Source organism: Drosophila subpulchrella, chromosome 2R (genome assembly GCF_014743375.2).
Source record: "Drosophila subpulchrella strain 33 F10 #4 breed RU33 chromosome 2R, RU_Dsub_v1.1 Primary Assembly, whole genome shotgun sequence".
Classification (NCBI taxonomy): domain Eukaryota; kingdom Metazoa; phylum Arthropoda; class Insecta; order Diptera; family Drosophilidae; genus Drosophila; species Drosophila subpulchrella.
In genome coordinates, this window is record NC_050611.1 from 2,980,837 (window position 1) to 2,999,281 (window position 18,445).

General features: G+C 44.5%; 9 protein-coding genes across 10 annotated transcripts; 6 read left to right on the forward strand and 3 right to left on the reverse strand.

The window, feature by feature from the left end:
• Positions 1 to 126: 126 nt before the first annotated feature.
• On the forward strand, positions 127 to 564 carry LOC119550982. Its single transcript, XM_037860017.1, has 2 exons — positions 127 to 195; positions 256 to 564. Exons 1-2 carry the CDS (start codon positions 142 to 144, stop codon positions 385 to 387), a joined length of 186 nt encoding a protein of 61 aa, XP_037715945.1. The 5' UTR covers positions 127 to 141; the 3' UTR covers positions 388 to 564.
• Positions 565 to 1,002: 438 nt separating this feature from the next.
• On the reverse strand, positions 1,003 to 1,694 carry LOC119551353. 2 transcript variants are annotated; one of them, XM_037860672.1, is made up of 4 exons: positions 1,520 to 1,693; positions 1,317 to 1,462; positions 1,185 to 1,266; positions 1,003 to 1,132 (listed from the first exon to the last, which is right to left on the reverse strand). In XM_037860672.1, the coding sequence occupies exons 1-4, from the start codon at positions 1,620 to 1,622 to the stop codon at positions 1,083 to 1,085; spliced, it is 381 nt and encodes a 126-aa protein (XP_037716600.1). In that variant the 5' UTR covers positions 1,623 to 1,693; the 3' UTR covers positions 1,003 to 1,082. The 2 variants fall into 2 exon arrangements, with proteins under 2 accessions (XP_037716600.1, XP_037716601.1); XM_037860673.1 differs by lacking the exon at positions 1,003 to 1,132 and having other exon boundaries at positions 1,194 to 1,258; positions 1,520 to 1,694.
• A 964-nt stretch (positions 1,695 to 2,658) lies between these two features.
• On the reverse strand, positions 2,659 to 3,102 carry LOC119551586 (small ubiquitin-related modifier). The gene has a single exon (XM_037860986.1). The coding sequence runs from the start codon at positions 3,045 to 3,047 to the stop codon at positions 2,808 to 2,810; it is 240 nt and encodes a 79-aa protein (XP_037716914.1). The 5' UTR covers positions 3,048 to 3,102; the 3' UTR covers positions 2,659 to 2,807.
• A 967-nt stretch (positions 3,103 to 4,069) lies between these two features.
• Positions 4,070 to 5,753, forward strand: LOC119551488 (juvenile hormone epoxide hydrolase 1). The gene is made up of 3 exons (XM_037860852.1): positions 4,070 to 4,599; positions 4,659 to 4,863; positions 4,935 to 5,753. Exons 1-3 carry the CDS (start codon positions 4,199 to 4,201, stop codon positions 5,733 to 5,735), a joined length of 1,407 nt encoding a protein of 468 aa, XP_037716780.1. The 5' UTR covers positions 4,070 to 4,198; the 3' UTR covers positions 5,736 to 5,753.
• A 1,397-nt stretch (positions 5,754 to 7,150) lies between these two features.
• LOC119551247 (juvenile hormone epoxide hydrolase 1) lies at positions 7,151 to 9,476 on the forward strand. Its single transcript, XM_037860490.1, has 5 exons — positions 7,151 to 7,264; positions 7,327 to 7,548; positions 7,755 to 7,954; positions 8,075 to 8,282; positions 8,602 to 9,476. The coding sequence occupies exons 2-5, from the start codon at positions 7,351 to 7,353 to the stop codon at positions 9,382 to 9,384; spliced, it is 1,389 nt and encodes a 462-aa protein (XP_037716418.1). The 5' UTR covers positions 7,151 to 7,264; positions 7,327 to 7,350; the 3' UTR covers positions 9,385 to 9,476.
• Positions 9,477 to 10,089: 613 nt separating this feature from the next.
• On the forward strand, positions 10,090 to 11,793 carry LOC119551646 (juvenile hormone epoxide hydrolase 1). The gene is made up of 4 exons (XM_037861081.1): positions 10,090 to 10,340; positions 10,410 to 10,609; positions 10,670 to 10,880; positions 10,939 to 11,793. Exons 1-4 carry the CDS (start codon positions 10,131 to 10,133, stop codon positions 11,740 to 11,742), a joined length of 1,425 nt encoding a protein of 474 aa, XP_037717009.1. The 5' UTR covers positions 10,090 to 10,130; the 3' UTR covers positions 11,743 to 11,793.
• A 378-nt stretch (positions 11,794 to 12,171) lies between these two features.
• On the forward strand, positions 12,172 to 13,321 carry LOC119551776 (microtubule-associated protein RP/EB family member 1). Its single transcript, XM_037861303.1, has 2 exons — positions 12,172 to 12,567; positions 12,623 to 13,321. Exons 1-2 carry the CDS (start codon positions 12,438 to 12,440, stop codon positions 13,246 to 13,248), a joined length of 756 nt encoding a protein of 251 aa, XP_037717231.1. The 5' UTR covers positions 12,172 to 12,437; the 3' UTR covers positions 13,249 to 13,321.
• On the reverse strand, positions 13,306 to 14,349 carry LOC119551775 (coiled-coil domain-containing protein 130 homolog). Its single transcript, XM_037861302.1, has one exon. The coding sequence runs from the start codon at positions 14,267 to 14,269 to the stop codon at positions 13,319 to 13,321; it is 951 nt and encodes a 316-aa protein (XP_037717230.1). The 5' UTR covers positions 14,270 to 14,349; the 3' UTR covers positions 13,306 to 13,318.
• A 218-nt stretch (positions 14,350 to 14,567) lies between these two features.
• Positions 14,568 to 18,407, forward strand: LOC119550876 (methionine--tRNA ligase, cytoplasmic). The gene is made up of 6 exons (XM_037859862.1): positions 14,568 to 14,875; positions 14,963 to 15,084; positions 15,159 to 15,994; positions 16,053 to 16,157; positions 16,213 to 17,364; positions 17,421 to 18,407. The coding sequence occupies exons 1-6, from the start codon at positions 14,773 to 14,775 to the stop codon at positions 18,175 to 18,177; spliced, it is 3,075 nt and encodes a 1,024-aa protein (XP_037715790.1). The 5' UTR covers positions 14,568 to 14,772; the 3' UTR covers positions 18,178 to 18,407.
• Positions 18,408 to 18,445: the final 38 nt, after the last annotated feature.

Sequence of the window (18,445 nt, forward strand, 5' to 3'; positions counted from 1 at the left end):
GATAAAAGCGATGTTTGTATGTATGTAAAAAACGAAAACACAAATATAAATATTTAATGCGCATTAATTGATTAAAAGCAGAGGGCAAACAAATGGAAACAGTTTCCCAACAGCAGTCCAGTGCGGAGGTAGCAAAGAAAAATGTTTTTACAGTCGATATTGATGAATATATTGGCCATTATTTTGGCCTGCTGGGTGAGTTAAGAGCAAGAAAAAAGTTAATAACAAATCTCAAACAAAATATTTACTTTCCAGTTGGGACACGTCACAGGCCAATCATCGGCTGATGATCAGGAACTTCAAATCGGCTCAAAAGGGGAAGGACCACCTGAGAAGCAAGAATTTCCCTGGGGTAATAACGACTTCAGTCTTGAAAATAACTTCTAAGCTCCAGAAACACTCATTAAAAATATTTGTACTTGGTTCTATAAATATGTAATGAACACATCTTGCTTTTTATAAATAATGCTATTAGAACCAACATTGTACCATACTTTCGGGCTGATATGAAACAAAAATACTGCAGATATATATTTGCTATAGCAGCGTATAGTACATTAAAAACAATGCGGTTTTTTTTAAAGGAATAGCTATACAGATAAGATTTACTTATACAGGTGTGGTCAAAAGTATTTTCACAAAACAAAAGTTAAATATACTCATAATTTGAACTTACTTCTTGTTAACTTTGGCATCAATGGAAAGGTAATTTAAATGCCGTTTGAATGATACAATACATTTCTTAACCCATTTAGTACTTATTGAAAAAGGCGAATTTGTGTAAGCATTCACTTTTTAAACATTTTTCTTCGACTTGAAAACTTAAATTTTTTGATGCAAAAAGTTTCTTCAAACAAAAATAATAGTAACTGCAGAAAAATTTTTCAAAAATCATTTTGCTTATATTTTTTATGACCACCCCTGTACATCTAAATTTAAGATTCTAAAAGAAACTGAAAAACACAAAGTATATTTTATTTGTCTACTTTCAGGCTGGCAATGATATTGTATTGATGTGCAGGTCCATCGTTGGTCGTAGGCTTAACTCCGAATAATTTCGTTTAACTCCGAAGTGCTTAGAATTATCCAAAATAGTAACTAAGGACTATTAAAACTAGGGTGACGTGTGTTACTGTTGAAAGGGTAATTTAATGGCGGGATTGATGGAATATAGAATTACTTACCAGCTAAAGGCCAAACTGGAAGACAGGCACAGGGAAAAGTCATGCTAATACAAATTCCGTAAATTAAACATATTCTTTTGGACTAAAACGCAGTAAGTAATGAGAGATCGTTGGGTTATGTACTCTATTCACCTCATTTAATGCCAGGCACAACAGTATAGAGGATAATATCAGACAAAGCATTACGACAGTAATGCCTATAACAACATCGTAGTCAATAGTTCCGGGAAAAGTGTGATATTTGAACTTCCTTTTCCGGTGATCAGGCGGATAGTTTACTGCATAAAAAGAAGATAACCTTAAATAGTAAATAGGTAATATAGGGACTTACTAACCATAACAATCGAGAATGTAGGCATAAAACCCGAAACCGCTGATTAAGTTCCATGATGCCAGTGTTATTATAACAAACCAACGCTCATTTGAGCGATTTGGCATACCTTTTCTGGGGTTTTGGTTATAAATAGTATTTGTTTAGTATGGAAAATAAACTGAATCACTTTTGCCAGGCCTGCCCGAATGAAAATCAATTTAGCGACAGGTTCAATGGACTTTTACGACAAGTGCGTGTCAGGTGGATGAAAAACTAATTGCGACCATTAAGACCACGCCCCTCTCGAGGGTTGGGTGGGTTGCTATGGGCAGCCGGGGCGCCAAACTTTAGCGGTAACTGGAACACTCAATATTATGGGAATTAGCCCGGCAGAACCGGCATTAATGGCCTGCGATTCGGGTCCGGAATAGGAACCTCTCTATTTCCCCCGGAGGTGGCAGCTTTGACACGCTTCCAAGTATCAATGCGATTTGTTTGCGGCACGCGAACAAACTTCTTTTTTTTTTTAGCTGCAGTGCATCGGAAGTGAATTCGAGTCCTTTGACTGCGGCATGGTAATTGCGTTAATTTCGCTCGAATTACGTTTCACATCATTGTTTTTGCCACGGCGACCACGCCTCCTTTTCGCTGTCTTGCATGTTTGGCGGCACTTTTGTGGGTTTTTCGAGCCTCCTCGCCCCTTGAATCCTTCGATAGTTGCATGTCGACAGCATTATTGCCTACCTTACAACTTATAGAAATTATCCCCGCCTTTCAATGCACATGAAATTAAAAATGATGTAGTTTAAAATATTATTTAAAAGTTTCCATTAATGAAAAAAATAGTTATTTGTTATATCAACAGAACAGAACAAAATAACTTATTTTTTACCACTTAATACAAATATATTCTTAAATTAAGACCAAAAAAACGAAATCAACTCATTTAACTTATTTAGTTCCTACCATTTGGTTTTTGTACTTACACGATTTGTAAGAGCGAATGTTTTCATTTCAAGCATAATGTCCTTGGTTTTTCCTCCCTGTGTAGCCAAGTGATTTTAAAACTTTGGAAAAAGCCAACAAGACACTTTGCTTTAAAGTAGATTATTACAATATTATAATATAATGAAATATGGTAAAAACAAAAGTTAACAAACATTTTTGGTATTTTAAAATATATTTTTTCCTTTTTATTATATTTATTTAATTTCTTAAAATCAACGATCTTTATTTAAATTTATTGACAAGTGCACAGCAAGTTCATTGACTCTGCTGGGCAATTACTTGGTAACTTGATTTTTAGTCCACTAGTTGCCTTCTAAAACGTCTATGATGTCATCATCCTCCATGGCCAAAGAGTCAAAGGTGTCCTGCTCCTGGACTTCCTCCCCATCGAAGATTAAAATAAGCGACTCAGGGGACACCCCGATTGCATGGGCAAATTTATTCTTCAGAAATACGCCCAAGGGTTGATCTGTGTTTACGTGACACTGCAGTTTATGGCCAGCAGAGGATAGTAACCAAATGGATTTGCTCTGATTGGCCATTGTATAAGATATTAATTTAGTGGTAGTATGTAGGACTCTATTTATAAAGTGACTGTAGCTACGTGGCCTTCTAATCGGCCGACTTCATTCATGTTTCGCCTTTTTGCTTGGAGCCACATCATCGGTGGAAGAAGGTCTGAGATTTATGATCAGTTACCGGTGGAGCGCTTAACAATAAATAGGTTCCAGGAGAGCCCCGATAAGATAGTGGTTGCTTATAAGTAGCTGGGACTATTCCCAAGTCACCATCGCACTTGTCTTATGTGTTCTTGTGTGGCTCAGCCTATCTCGTTCTAAAATCAATGGACGATTCAAGGTGCAGACGTGGGTAAGTTACCCAGTACCAGGCAGACTAACCCCAAGCGCACATTGGTCTTGATCATTGAAAAACACATAAGGTATATAATAAAAGGATTAAGTTCGATAAGAGATATGGCATTGTTTTATTTCAGTTCATCGGAACAACATTTTTTAAGACCTATTATAAAATATTTAGCTCTACTCTAAACTCTAATGCCTACACCGCTAAAATCTGTCTAGCATTTTTGTTGTCTTGTGAATATTTGCAGGATGAAAATGTGATGATGTGGCGCCCACTTTTTTGAAGATTTTTTTTACATGTCATATCAAGTACATGTCAATATCTATCAAAGTGCTAAAAGTTTAATAAATTATAAATAAACTAATGAATAAGTTATATTGGTTGAAAATACCCAAGCGTACATTAAACAAATTCATATCCACCCCTTAATAAGAGAATTTATGGTGACCTCATAAAAACCAGAAATCTCAAACAAATTAACCTTTGAACTTAAAGCAAATACTGCCGTATAATAGTCCAAAATGGGTTCGTAGCACAAAGAGCAAAATAGCAGATCATATTCTGAACCACTGTGCGCGATAGCCAGCGCTATCTAAACGAATTTATAAATATTATACGAACATATACTATACCGGCGACAGTGAATTTCGATAGAGCTTTGCGAGACAATTTGGGGATTGAGAATTGCGTTGGCAGTCAGTTCCTTAGCGGCTTTCTAACTGCGCGGTCGTCTCTGTTCCGGATTCGGATTCTGAATCGGGAACCATTATCTCCGAGGCGGCTCATTTATATTCACACCGAGTGGGAGCTAATTGCGGCAGTGGCCAGAATGAAGTGCCTGATAGTGTTTGGGCTGATTGTGGCCCTGTTCGGTGCATTCATCGGCTACGGCTACGTGGTGTTCTCGGATCTAACCAAGCCCCTGCCCAAGCCCGAGTTCAAGGACAACACCTACTGGGGTCCTGGCGATGGCAAGGACTTTGTGCCCGATAAGAAGATCTACGAGTTCAGGCTACAGGTGCCCCAGGCGGAAATCGATGATCTGAGGCAGCAGCTCAACCGCACGCTGAAGCTCACCGAACCGCTGGAGGGGATCGCCTTTGAGTACGGATTCAACACCTATGCCCTGGAGCAGTTTGTGGACTACTGGCGGGACAAGTATCTGACCAAGTGGGATGAGCGCCAGGAACTGTTCAACTCGTTCAAGCAGTACACAACCGAGATTCAGGGGTGGGTAGAAAAAGCATTTACAATCTGGATGGCATGCCAAATGTTTGATTCCCATGCAGTTTGAATATTCACTACATTCACGAGAAGGCCTCCGAGGAAGCCAAGGCCAGGAAGCACGTGTACCCACTGCTCCTGCTCCACGGCTGGCCAGGATCAGTGCGGGAGTTCTTCGATTTCATACCCATGCTCACCAAGGACCAAAACATCACGGAGTACGCTTTTGAGGTCGTGGCACCTTCTCTCGTGGGATATGGATGGTCTGATGTAAGTGATCTGAAACTACTCTGTTGATTTAATAATGATAATTATTTATGATAATGTCCTTAATTTGTTAGGCTGCCACTCGTCCCGGATTCAATGCCGCCGAAATGGCCACCGTGATGCGAAACTTGATGCTGCGTCTGGGCCACAATAAGTTCTTCGTCCAAGGTGGAGACTGGGGCAGCATTATTGGCAGCAACCTGGCCACCCTCTACCCAGAGAACGTGATCGGCTACCACTCCAACATGTGCGTCATGCACTCGCCACTGTCCATTTTGAAGGGAATCTGGGGCAGCTTCTACCCGGAGAAGTACCTGCCCTCGAGATTCTTTGTGGATCACCACTTCCCCGTGTGGGAAAAATGGGTGGACCTACTGAAGGAGACCGGCTACTTCCACATCCAGGCCACCAAGCCGGATACGATCGGGGCGGCTCTGACCTCCAATCCCGTGGGACTGGCCTCCTACATCCTGGAGAAGTTCCAGACCTGCACGAATCCCGGCCTGAAGCAGGACTTCGGTGCTATAGTGACGGTCTTCGGCCTGGAGGCAGTGCTGGACAATCTGATGGTCTATTACCTGACCAACTCGGCCACCACGGCGGCTCGTTTCTATCTGGAGAACGTGTCCAAGGCCTACAGGAGTCTGCAACTGGATAGGGTGCAGACCCCGGTGCCCATGGGCTGTGCCCGCTTCCGGTTCGATCTGCCCTCGGCGACCGACTGGCAGCTGAGGGACAAGTTCCCCAACCTGAAGCACTCGATGTACTTCCAGCACGGCAGCCACTTCGCCGCCCTGGAGATGCCGGCTATGTTGTTCAATGACTTCACCGCCTTTGTTGCCAAGATTGGCCTGCATGGCGAGACGAATAAATAAATGTTTTTTCTATTACTAGCAAACAATCTTTGTACTTTGGCCATAGCATCGGACTGCAAATGACTTAGCTCTAAACTCGCTAAAGACTAAAGGTCAAAATATTTTATGTGCCCTTACATGTGCTTGTTATAACATACGTACTCAATTGTACTACTCTTGTTGACCAAAATTCTATATTTTTAAAATAGACTTTAGGAGTGAGGTAATTTAAATCTTCATAGTGATAGACAGCCTTTTATTTATGTCTTGATATTTTTGTATTCCTTCATGTAAGTACATTTTACTTATCTTCAACCCTGTGAACCGAGCTGTATTTATTTTTCAAACATTTTGGTTTAAGGCATTTATACTTTTACAAAAAAAATATTCCAGGGAAAATAACACCCTTTGATAGTGATACTATGTAAGCTTAGTGCATTCCATTCTCTCAATTTGTTTTTCAAAAATTGTTTTTTTTACTTTTACTTTTAAAATAAACTGATATGAACTGTTAGCACTCGGCGGAAACTTGAATGTTGCACCCTGGGCCAAAAAGTTAATTTGTTGGTTAAAATCTTAAAAAAAGGAGATATTTTTTGCGATACTTCTTAAAAGATTTAACTTTTCAGCATATACAATACAAAATACAATTTATTGGATTTATGTATGATAAATGATATGCATATTAAATCCAATTCAAAGAAGAGATCGCACTCAATACATTTAATTATTTTTAGTTTTGTTAATTGTGTTTTAATAAATATATAATTAATGTAATATATTTTTTCTTACTCTTGTATGGACTCAAATTAAAAAAAATATTTTTTTTTAGCAAAGGGAAACAGATATTACATAAAACTATAGCTGAACCACTCCGAGTCAGCAATAGTCGATTTTTATAAAATGATCAAAAAATTGTAACCCATTGAATTTCCAAATCTGAAAGTACTAATCATAACGAGTTGAACCTCAATTAGGGTTCCTCTTGCTTTGGTTCTTGACCAACTGCTTATAAAATATTTAAGAAAAGAATTCTGAAAATTAATATAAAATTTACTAAACGACCTCCAGATGCAAATTGTAAGCAATCAATTTGAAGTGTAAGCCATCTGGTTCTCAATAAATAAACGCCATCGATTGTCTATTGACTCGTACATATCAAAGTTCTCGCGTGTTGATAAGTGAAATTCAAAATTATTATTACTATAGGTATTTATTTTGTACTCAGTTGTACAACAAATACATATATGTATCTTTTGTTAGTCTAAGCATGAATCGTTTCTTCTTTGGTTCGGCTTGATAAATAAAACTGGCAGATCATCCCCAATAGTTTTTTGTCTCATGAATTGCTCTCTTTCAATTTGTCGCCAAAAGCTCCCCGAAATGCTCGTGTTTTTCGCCAAATCATGCTCACTTTGCAGTGCAGTGGGGAGAATATGATCCATTTGGGATCCACAAGCCGGCAAAAGCTTTAGTTTGCCGGCTGCTTGGACTTTAAAAATCATTTGTGTTTGAATTGATCGATTTGTTGTAGGTTGTTCGTTTGCCGAGTAAGTTCACACGACTGTGCAGTTGGCAGAGGGGTGTTTCCAATATATACATATATTTATAGAATATAGTATAGAGTATAGCCACCATGGCGAATTTATTCGTGCGGTTCCTGGTCGGAGGACTGGCCATCCTGGTGGCCGTTGGCTACAAGAACTATCGAGACCTTTCGGCGCCAGGAAAGAGGCCCGATCTGGACAACAATGCTTACTGGGGTCCAGCCTTAAAGGGACCTTATCGCGAGAATAAGGCCATCCTGCCTTTCGACATCAGCGTCAAACCCGAGGTGAGCTATGTTTTATGAACGACATTATCATTACGATATCGTTATAATAATAACCAAAAAACAATATCTTATTTATTAATAATTTATTTCAATGAGATTCTTATTACTATGATATTCGATTAAACAAAAACCAAATATAAGCCAATTACTACCAACTATTTAGACCACCTTTGTTATACCTAAAAATCCTAATCTTTACCCCACAGGTAATTGAGGATCTGAAGAGCCAACTGAGTCGTCCTCTGAAGGCCCAAGAACCGCTGGAAGGCGTCGGATTTCAGTACGGTTTCAATGCCAAGGAACTGGCAAAAGTGGTGAAATACTGGCGTGATTCTTATCTGGCCAAGTGGAGCGAACGCGAACAGTACCTCAAGAAGCTGGATCACTACCAAACGGAGATCCAAGGGTGAGTAGAGCCACACAAATGGCAATACATTTTCCACATGCATAATTAGTTGCCGGCATGTGGACCTGCATTTGCATTTTAAGCCCGAAACTTAACCCCAAATGCTTTCCATTTTTGCAGTTTGAAAATTCACTTTATTCATGCCAAGCCGAGCCAGGTGAAAGGCCAGAAGCCCAAGAAGGTTCTACCTCTGCTCCTGATGCACGGATGGCCGGGAACCGTTCGCGAGTTCTACGACTTCATTCCCCTCTTGACCACGCCCAGCGATAAGAGCGACTTCGTCTTCGAGGTGATTGCACCCAGTCTGCCGGGCTACGGATGGTCTCAGGTTAGTTCTGATGTCTCGAGGGAAAAAAGGTTCATTAACCGTGAAACTGATTATTTTCTATACGAAAAGCTTGACTGAGCCCAACAAGATTACACTTTCTTTTAACTTTAAGTATATACCTATTGTCTTACTTTGAATGATTAATACATTTTTCGTTTTTAAAGAGATATACACCGATGTAGCTTAGAATTAAATTTACTTGCGTAATAATCTAGCTGAGTTGTCTGCACATTTAAAAGTTGTACTTCTTCTATTTAAACCATGTAAAACGATTATCTTCCCTATATATTTATAACCACATTTAATTTTCCAATTCCAGGCCTCTTCAAAAACTGGCTTCGGTGTGGCCCAAGTGGCTGTGGTGATGCGCAACCTGATGCTCCGAGTGGGATTCGAGAAGTTCCTCATACAGGGCGGCGATTGGGGCTCGATAATTGGATCCAATCTAGCCTCTCTTTTCCCGGAGAACGTACTGGGCTACCATTCGAACATGTGCGGAAACAACAGTCCCCTGGGACAAATTAAGACCCTGCTGGCCTCGTTCTTCCCCAGCTGGTTTGTGGACAGCCAGTATGCGGATTTCTACAAGGGATTGGGCCACCTGTTCGGCATCATATTCGAGGAAATGGGATATGCACACATTCAGGCCTCCAAGCCGGACACCATTGGAAATGCCCTGATCGACAATCCGACTGGACTGGCCGGCTATATTCTGGAGAAGTTCTCCACGTGGACGAATCCTTCATACAGATCGCTTCCTGATGGCGGACTAACTAAGAGGTTCACCTACGATCAGCTTCTGGATAATGTGATGATCTACTACGTGACCAACTCGATTACCACCTCCATGCGTCTGTACTCGGAATCCATGATTGGATCGCAGTTCGCTTTGGCAGTGGATTCCTTGCCGATCAAGGCCAAGACTGGGTGCACCCACTTCGCCCATGAAATTGCCCACTTCCCCGACTCTGTTTTGGCCAACAAGTTCCCCAATCTGGTGCACAGTACCCACCACTTGGAAGGCGGTCACTTCCCTGCCTTTGAGGTGCCCCAGAAGCTGTACGATGACTTTGTTAGCTTTGTCCAGAAGGCTGAGCTTTAATTAGTTTTAGGATCACGTTGCATATTTTTATAAAAGGAACAGCAATGTCTGTTGCGAAAATTAAAACAAATCGGCTTGGTGATTGTATTTGCCTTATCTGCTTCGAAAACTGAAAGTTGAAGAGTGTATTTCTGGGGAACTGTGATAAGTTATAAAGTGAAGAACCAATGGGCAAGTTTTTCTTGCTTTTTATAGGTGTACACAGTACATAGATAAATCTAAGCTCAGAACAGCGTTACGTCATTATAGGCGACTTGTTTGTAGTCGACTTTGGTACACCCTTTCTTAAAGTTATTCTTAAGATATAACAAAGACATTTTCTTCAAAAAGTGTTCAACTATTAAAAAAAATACTAGTGTGTCTACCCTAAGATAAGGTATACCCACCTAATTTGGAACCCCAGCTGCGTCGCAAAATATATAATATAAAACCCTCCCTCCGATCGTTCCGCTAAAAAGCTTTAAACTAAAAACCGGCAGAAAAGCTTTTTCGAGTAAATAAACAAACAAACCCATTCTTCCAAGTCATCCCGAATTTCACAAGCCGCTACCTGGTCTCAGTATAGTTCATAGAAAACCTGTTGATAAGCCTTAACTGATCGACTGTAGGGCGGTCACTCAAAATCGCTTATCATCGTGAGCGACAAAATCGAGAGCTGCGCCCGCGATGATATATGTATATATTGTAATCGTCGGAACCGGAGCTGGAATCCCAGTCAGAGTGAGTGGAACCGCTGATAGGGAAAGATGGGTGTCACGGTTAAAATTCTGGTCTGTGTACTGGCCATCGGCGGTGGTTTGGTCTTTAAGAACGTGAGCCAACTGTGGGCCGATTTGCCTGTTCCCCAGCTGGATCCCCAGCAGTGGTGGGGCGATGAGGAGCAGCCCAAGGATTACGCAGCCTATGTGGCCAACAATTCGGAGGTGATAAACAACAAACTTAGTTACCCGGAGAAGGTGAGTGTGGCTATCAATTTTACTTCGCTTTTTAATTATTATACATATTCTGGCACATGCCATCTGTAGACCATTGACGACCTGAGGAGCCGCCTCAATCGGACCCTGCGCCTTACGCCTCCCCTCGAAGGCGTGGCCTTCGAGTATGGTTTCAATACGGACTACCTTAAGGAGGTCGTGGAGTACTGGCGCGATGACTACCTGCCGCGTTGGCGGGAACGCGAGGTGTTCCTCTGGCAGTTCAACCACTTCACCACCGATATTCAGGGGTGAGATAAGAACGGCACTTATCATATCCACAGATAGTAACGATGGGATTGGGTTTCTAGGCTACGCATGCACTTTCTTCACCTGATGGTGTATGATGACAACAAGGTGGGCAAGAAGCACTATCCGGTGCTGTTGCTGCACGGCTGGCCGGGATCTGTGCGGGAGTTCTACGACCTCATCCACTTGCTGCACCAGACCAACCTGGACAAGAACAACAAGTACATCTTCGACGTGGTGGTTCCCAGTTTGCCGGGTTACGGCTGGTCGGAGGTGAGTTGTGGGTGATCTTACCGGGTCGTCACGGGCTAAGCCATCTCTGATCTTGCAGGGCACTTCGAGGAAGGGTCTGGGATCCGCTCAGATAGCCGTGATGATGAAGAACCTTATGCAGCGCTTGGGATACGACAAGTTCTTCATCCAGGGTGGAGACTGGGGCAGCCTCATTGGCAGCAACATTGCCACTCTTTACCCGGATAACGTCCTGGGCTACCACTCGAATTTGTGCAACAATATTAGTCCCAAATCCTTGATTAAGGGTTTTGTGGCTGGTTTTTGGCCCAGTTGGTTTGCTCCCTCTGGCTCCGAGGACTTTTTCTTTCCGAAGTCCAATGAGCTGAAGTACCTGTTGGAGGAGACCGGCTACTTCCACATCCAATCCACCAAGCCGGACACTATTGGAGCCGCACTCGCCGACAATCCAGTGGGATTGGCTGCCTACATCTTGGAGAAGTTCTCCACGTGGACGAATCCCAGCTATCGATCTCTGCCGGACGGAGGACTCACAAAGCGCTATAAAATGGACGCCCTGTTGGACAATGTGATGATCTACTACCTGACCAACTCAATCACCACCTCGCAGCGTCTGTATGCGGAGCAGTACGCCCAGGCCCAGCGGGATTTGCAGATGGAGCGAGTTCCCACTCCGGTGCCCACGGGATGTGCGCGTTTCAAGCATGACATCATGCAGTTCCTGGACTACCAGTTGCAGGACAAATTCACGAATTTGGTGCACAGCACCTACCACAAAAATGGAGGTCACTTTGCCGCCTTGGAGGTTCCTAATGTGCTATACAAGGACTTCATAGATTTCGTAAAGACGGTGGAACGTAAATTTAAAATTAAGTCTCTGTAGATTTTTTTCAATAAAGGAACTTCTTTTTCAAAAATGGCGGGTTTCAGCTGATATCGATAACTTAAAGATTACTAAACTGGGTTTGATCCTGGTCACAAATGGAAAATGATCATTAATGTTGTACCTAGCTGGGTAAAAGCATATACAGTAAATAAAAGATATTTTTATGTAAAATATTTTTTTAGTTTATAGACTTTACTCCTGAGAACCAAATATGTTTTTCTTGAAGCGGCTTCGAAATCACAAGCATGCATTTTTATAATACTTTGATAATCATGGTATATTTTACATTCTTTAATATCAAAATGATCATTTGTTTTGTTTTTTGAATGCAAACAGTATTTTTAAATTTCGTCCCTAAGGTTAAAAAAAATACTGAAAAGGGTACCTGGTTATGCTGCCAGGTACACGCGCTTAATAACCTCCCATCACTGATCCTGGAAGCATTGCAATCGGGAACCGGAGTTAAAGTAATTGCTCAAACTGTCGACATAGGAATCTGTTCAGTAAAATATACATTTAGATATCAATAGGTAATTTGTGTGAGAAGCAGGCAGGTCCAAAAACTCAGAATCAAATAAAAACCTACGATTAATCAAAAATAAGAAGTGAGCCGTAAAATCTCAAAGACAAAGGAACGCTTGAAGGACAGAGGAGTAACAGTAAAAGGGAGACATTTTCTAAGAACCAAAAAGATGACTGACGTAAAGTTAACCGTGGCACTAACCAGCGTCAATGGGGAGAATATGTCCCGGCACGATATGCTCCAGTGGGTCAACAACATGGTCCAAGGACACTTCAAGAAGATCGAGGAGCTGTGCTCGGGTAAGAACCCCTTAATTAATCACTCTTCCCTTGCTCAAACCGAAGATTTCCCCAGGTGCCGCCTACTGCCAGATGATGGAGATGATCTTTCCCAACTGCATCAACCTGAAGCGCGTTAAGATGACCGCCAAACTGGAGCACGAGTATCTCCATAATCTTAGGCTCTTCCAGGAAGCTTTCAATCGCTTGAAAGTGGACAAAGCGGTGCCCATTGATCGCCTGATCAAGGGACGCTTCCAGGACAACTTTGAGTTCTTGCAGTGGTTCAAGAAGTTCTTCGACTCACAGGCACCTGGTTTGGAGAACATTAAGTCCTTGGCCAATGCACCGGTGAACAAACCCATCAAACCGCGCGTGTTCGCCAAGGAGCAATCGCCAGTGAACACGAATGATGATGGCCTGAAGGACCTTATTGGTGAAATGCAGACCCTAAGCTTGAGAAGAGAGGACATAATGGAGGAAATAAACAAGTTCTACAACAAGTTGCGCATGGTCGAGGATCTGGTGAACGATATGGCCAGCGACAATCAGAACGTGAAACGCATTCAATTATGCAAACGCATCCAGACGGTGCTCTGCAAAACGATAGATGGGCAAATCAACGAGGATCCCATCGAAGTTAATGTGGAAAATGGGGCTGAAGACGCGGATGCTGCGGATCCCAATGATGGATTGTATTAGGTTTTTTTTGGTACGACGTCGTGTTTTTTTATAATTATGTATATTATGTATAAACAAATGCATTGTGAATTCAGCTGTTTGAGTCATTATCTGAGGAGGAGTAGTCCCCCACCAAGCTTAGGGGTTTTTCATTTGAGCTTTGGGCTTGGGTTTCTTCCAACTTTCTGCGCCGAATGCCGAGATCCTCTAAATGTAGATGGCTGTTTAGTGCCTTCTGCCGCTTGAGGCCACCAAAAGTGGTGGCTGTTGCTCCCGGCAGCGCTGGACGCATGAGCAGCTCCAGCCGCTGCTCGGATTCCCGTTCCAGAGCGGACCTGGTCTGCAGCTTCATCAGGGCGGCCATTTCCCGATCCTGACTAGTTTCCGGCAGCAGGGCAATGTCCAGACTGCTCTTGGCCAGCAGTTGGCGATCCAGCTCCTGCTGCCCCTTGATCTCTTTCTTTTGCTGACGGAACTCTGAACGGAGGCGACAATTGGCCACGTAGCTGTCATCCCAGACACTCATATTGCGCTCCATCAGCTTCTGGAGCACTGGCTTGGCATCTGCCCCTGCCTTGGCGTCCTTGGCTTGGTGTTCCAGCTTGTACATGGCATCGTCGAAGAGCCGTTTCTGCACCTCCTTGGTTTCCGGCACCACCTGCTCGTTCTGCAACGGATCCCAGCGATTCTCCTGCCGTCGTGCCCCCGAGAGTATAACATAGTCCAGATTGCCGGGATCCGTCTGAATCTCGAAGTGATTGTCGCACAAGTGGCACTTCATTCGGAACTTAAAGACCGGCGTGGTGTAGTACATGCCCACCTTGGTCTTTTCCGCATTGTAGCGCACACCCATGCCAATGTGGTTCTTGCATCCTTCGCACCAGATGTTGTAGGGCATCTCGAAGCGGATGATGATGATCCCGAGGTGAATCTTTCGGGCGCGTTCCCTAAGGGCGTGGGTGCCCTGGAACTTGTTGAGGCCGCCCTTCTTCGGGTCATAGTCGGGCGGATAGTATTTGTTTTGACCTTTGCGTTCACCCATTTTTTAGATGGCTGGGTTTCCTTTCCTTTAAATTATTTTAGATCTTGGATTTTTAATGCTCAATGTAAATAAAAACTTTTTGTATTGAAAACAAATCAGCTGTTCCAAGCCGCTAGTGGTGGCCTTTTCACTTAATTGAACATTGCTAAAAGTAGCTAACAAAACACGATGCTGGTATGGTAGATTAGCCAATAAAAATGTTCTCATTTTTTAGGCAGTAAGTTCATTCATTGAAACCATGTACCTAATTGTCATACAGCATATAAATAAATAACTAGGTATACGTAAATAATAAATATTTCCAAGTGATGTTCCATCGATAATAAATAGCTAGAAGTCAAGACGCCCGCCAAATAATCGATAACAAGAACGACGGCGTGACAGCTTTTCCAATCGGTACATCACCAAAATATTAGTTTCTCGTGGGCATCCAAAATTTGGCTGGATTTGTAACCCTTTTTGCCACGTAAATTGAATTAGAAGTAGCGCACGATCCCGGCAAGATGATAATCTACACGAACGAGGGCAATCCGCTGGGACTGCAGCTGCTGATGCTGGCCAAGTTCGCCAAGCGACCGGTGCAGGTGCAGCTGGTTAACCTAAATGGTGAGTTGTACCTCGAATTCCCTTTGAATTCCGGGGAAATGCCCTTAAGTGACTCATTTCTGATGCAATAACCATTGGATATTGCAGACGCCAAGTTCAAGGACTTGCTGGTGCTGCCCACTTTGGAGCTGGACAACGGACTGCGCCTCTTCTCGCCGGCGGCCATTGCCAAGTACCTTCTCGTGGACGAGGGGCAGCGGCGCGATGAGGTAGGGCTCCCAAAAAAGACTTATTGGGCCATGACCCCTGAAGGTTAAACTTATTTGTTTCTGCTCCCCCGCAGTGGCTGGAGTGGTCTGCCACGTTGCTGGCTCCGGCTTTGGCCCACCACATGGCAGTGGGTCACAAGGCGGATCCCAACGCACTGCCAGTGCTGAATGCCCTGGTCAAGAAACTGGACGACAGCTTAAAATCCTCGCCCTTCCTTGCTGGCGACAAACTCACTTCCGCCGACATCGCCGTGTGGTCGCTCCTGGCTCCGGATGGCACGCTAAAAGGCGCCCAGAACGTGGACAGCTTGAGGGATTGGTATGGCAGGGTGAAGGCCCTTCCCGAGGTGCAGCAGGTTCTGAACGAACAGCCGCTGAAGGATCTCACCTTCAATGCGCTGCAGCAGTCCAATCGGTATGGAGGATTACACCATGTTCCGCTGAAACGTCTCAGCCTGGCGGATGCGGGCAAACTGCTGGTGGATACCACCCCCACGGTGGCAGACACTGTTACGGACGAGGAGATCAGCGCGGCACAGGCTGCCTTTACATACACCGCTCCCAAGGAACTCAAGGAGGAGCGCACTGTTCTTCCCAAAGCTGGAGAACGCAACGTGCTCATCACCTCGGCTCTTCCCTACGTCAACAATGTGCCACATTTGGGCAACATCATTGGGTGTGTGCTGTCTGCTGATATCTATGCTCGGTACTCGCGTTCCGCTGGATACAACACACTTCTGATTTGCGGCACGGATGAATACGGCACCGCCACGGAGAACAAGGCCTTGGCCGAGAACCTCACTCCTCGAGAGATCTGCGACAAATACTTTGAACTACACAACGCCATCTACCGCTGGTTCGGCCTAGGCTTTGATTATTTTGGACGCACCACAACTCAGGAACAAACAGAGTGAGTTTTGGGTGCTTAAACTAAGGCTTCCTAATCAAAAGTCTTTGGATTTTCATAGCATTGTACAGGAGGCGTTCCAAGATGTGCTTAAAGCTGGCTACATCATCACAGAGAGCGTAGAGCAGCTGCTTTGCCAGAAGTGCGATCGTTTCCTAGCAGATCGGTGGGTTTTTTTGTTGTTTATTTTGAAATTGTTCTAATTTTCAATTCTACGATAGATTTGTGGAGGGCACCTGCCCACATCCTGGCTGTGGTTATGAGGATGCCCGTGGTGATCAGTGTGACAAGTGCGGCAAGCTGGTGAATGCCACGGAGCTGATCCGTCCCAGATGTAAGGTGTGCAACAGCGCCCCTGTGCTGCGATCCTCCGATCAGTTGTTTATCGATCTGCCTAAGGCGGAAGCACAGCTCAAAGAATGGGTGGACAAGTCGGAGGGAGGATGGACGCACAACGCCAAGGTGATAACGAGGGCATGGCTGAAGGAGGGTCTCAAGCCACGCTGCATCACCCGCGACTTGAAGTGGGGCATCCCCGTGCCGCACGAGGGCTTCGAAAAGAAGGTCTTCTACGTGTGGTTCGATGCTCCATTTGGCTACGTGTCCATGACCAAGCGCTACACCAAGGAGTACCAGCAGTGGTGGCAGCCAGCCAAGGGCACAGATGTAGAGCTCTTCCAGTTCATGGCCAAGGACAATGTGCCCTTCCACTCTGTGGTGTGGCCCAGTGTCCTGCTCGCTATCAACAAGGGTCACACCCTGGTCTCACACATCATGGCCACCGAGTATCTGAACTACGAAGACGGCAAGTTCAGCAAAAGTCGTGGTATTGGTGTCTTTGGCAACGATGCTCAGGAGACTGGCATTCCAGCTGACGTGTGGCGTTTCTATTTAGCCTCTGCCCGACCCGAAGGTCAGGACTCCAGCTTCAGTTGGAACGATCTGGCTGCCCGCAACAACTCCGAATTGCTGAATAACTTAGGAAACTTTGTAAACCGCGCTTTGGTCTTCTGCGAAAAGAACTTCGACAGCACTGTTCCTGAAGTGGCCACCACTCAAGATGAGCTTGTGCTGCTGGCTTTGATTAACCGCGAACTGCGAGGTTATATTAATTCCCTGGAGAAGGCCAAGCTTCGTGATGGCATTCGTCATCTGCTGGCTATTTCCCGACATGGCAATGGGTACATGCAAACCCAGCAGCCGTGGGTGCTGCTGAAGGGCACCGATGATCAAAAGAAGCGAGCATCCACCATTATTGGTCTTTGTGTCAACATCGCCTGCCTTTTGGCGAATCTCCTCTTCCCTTACATGCCATCTACGGCTAGGACTCTGTTCGGTCAGCTCAATGCCAAGCAGACGCCGCTCAATGCAGAGTAAGTGCCTGTTAAATGAATGATCAAATTTATTCTAATCTGTTATTCCATTCCAGGAAGCCGCTTGCCACTTTGCTCATCCGTGCTGGTCACAAAATCGGAAAACCAGCTCCACTCTTTGCCAAACTGGAGCAGTCCTTTATTGACGAGCTCAAGAGCAAGTACGGTGGAGCTCAGGAGACAAAGACTGCTGCCCAGAGTCAAACCAGCGCTGCAGATTTGGAGCAAGCTGTGCAGGCTCAGGCGGATAAAGTGCGTGAGCTGAAGGCGAGCACCAAGGACAAGGCTGTATGGCAACCGGAGGTGACCAAGTTGCTGGACCTCAAGAAACAACTGGAAGAGGCTAAGAAGACTGCGCCTGCTGCCGCCCCTGCTGCCGCCCCTGCTGCCGCTCCTGTTCCCTCTAATGGCTCACAATCAGTCCAAGATCTGGAGAAGGCTATCCAGGAGCAGGGCGACAAAGTGCGAAAGCTGAAGGGAAGCACAAAAGACAAAACCGTGTGGCAGCCAGAGGTAAATGTGCTGCTGGACCTGAAGAAACAATTGGAGGCGGCTCAAAAGGCAGCCAAGGCAGCTCCTGCCGCCGCTGCTCCCGTTCCTTCACCCGCCGCCCCTGCTGACGCTGCCCAGGTCAAAGCGTTGGAAGACAAAATCGCTCAGCAGGCCGAAAAGGTCAGGACCTTGAAGGCCTCGGGCGATGCCGCGTTGTGGAAACCCGAAGTTGATATTCTGTTGGGCCTGAAAAACCAGCTGGCCGCACTGACTGGAATCCCAGCCGCCGGTGGACAGGGCAAGGGCAGGAAGAAGAAGTAGGCTCTGGACCCTCGCACCTCATAACTAACAACGCTGGACATTTACCTCAACTTTTCTAATCACGCATTCGATGGCAAATCTTTAGTCACGAACTGGCACAGTTCAATTCATCTCTTTTAAGTTATGCGTTTGCATTTAACAAACCTTCGTATTTATTTGAAGTATGGCTAAATTATTGAATCACTTAGTAATTTATTGAGTTTCTGAAAGATACATTAAAACCATTGACTTTCAAAGGAACTGCATTTTGAATTTCGATTAAATAGTA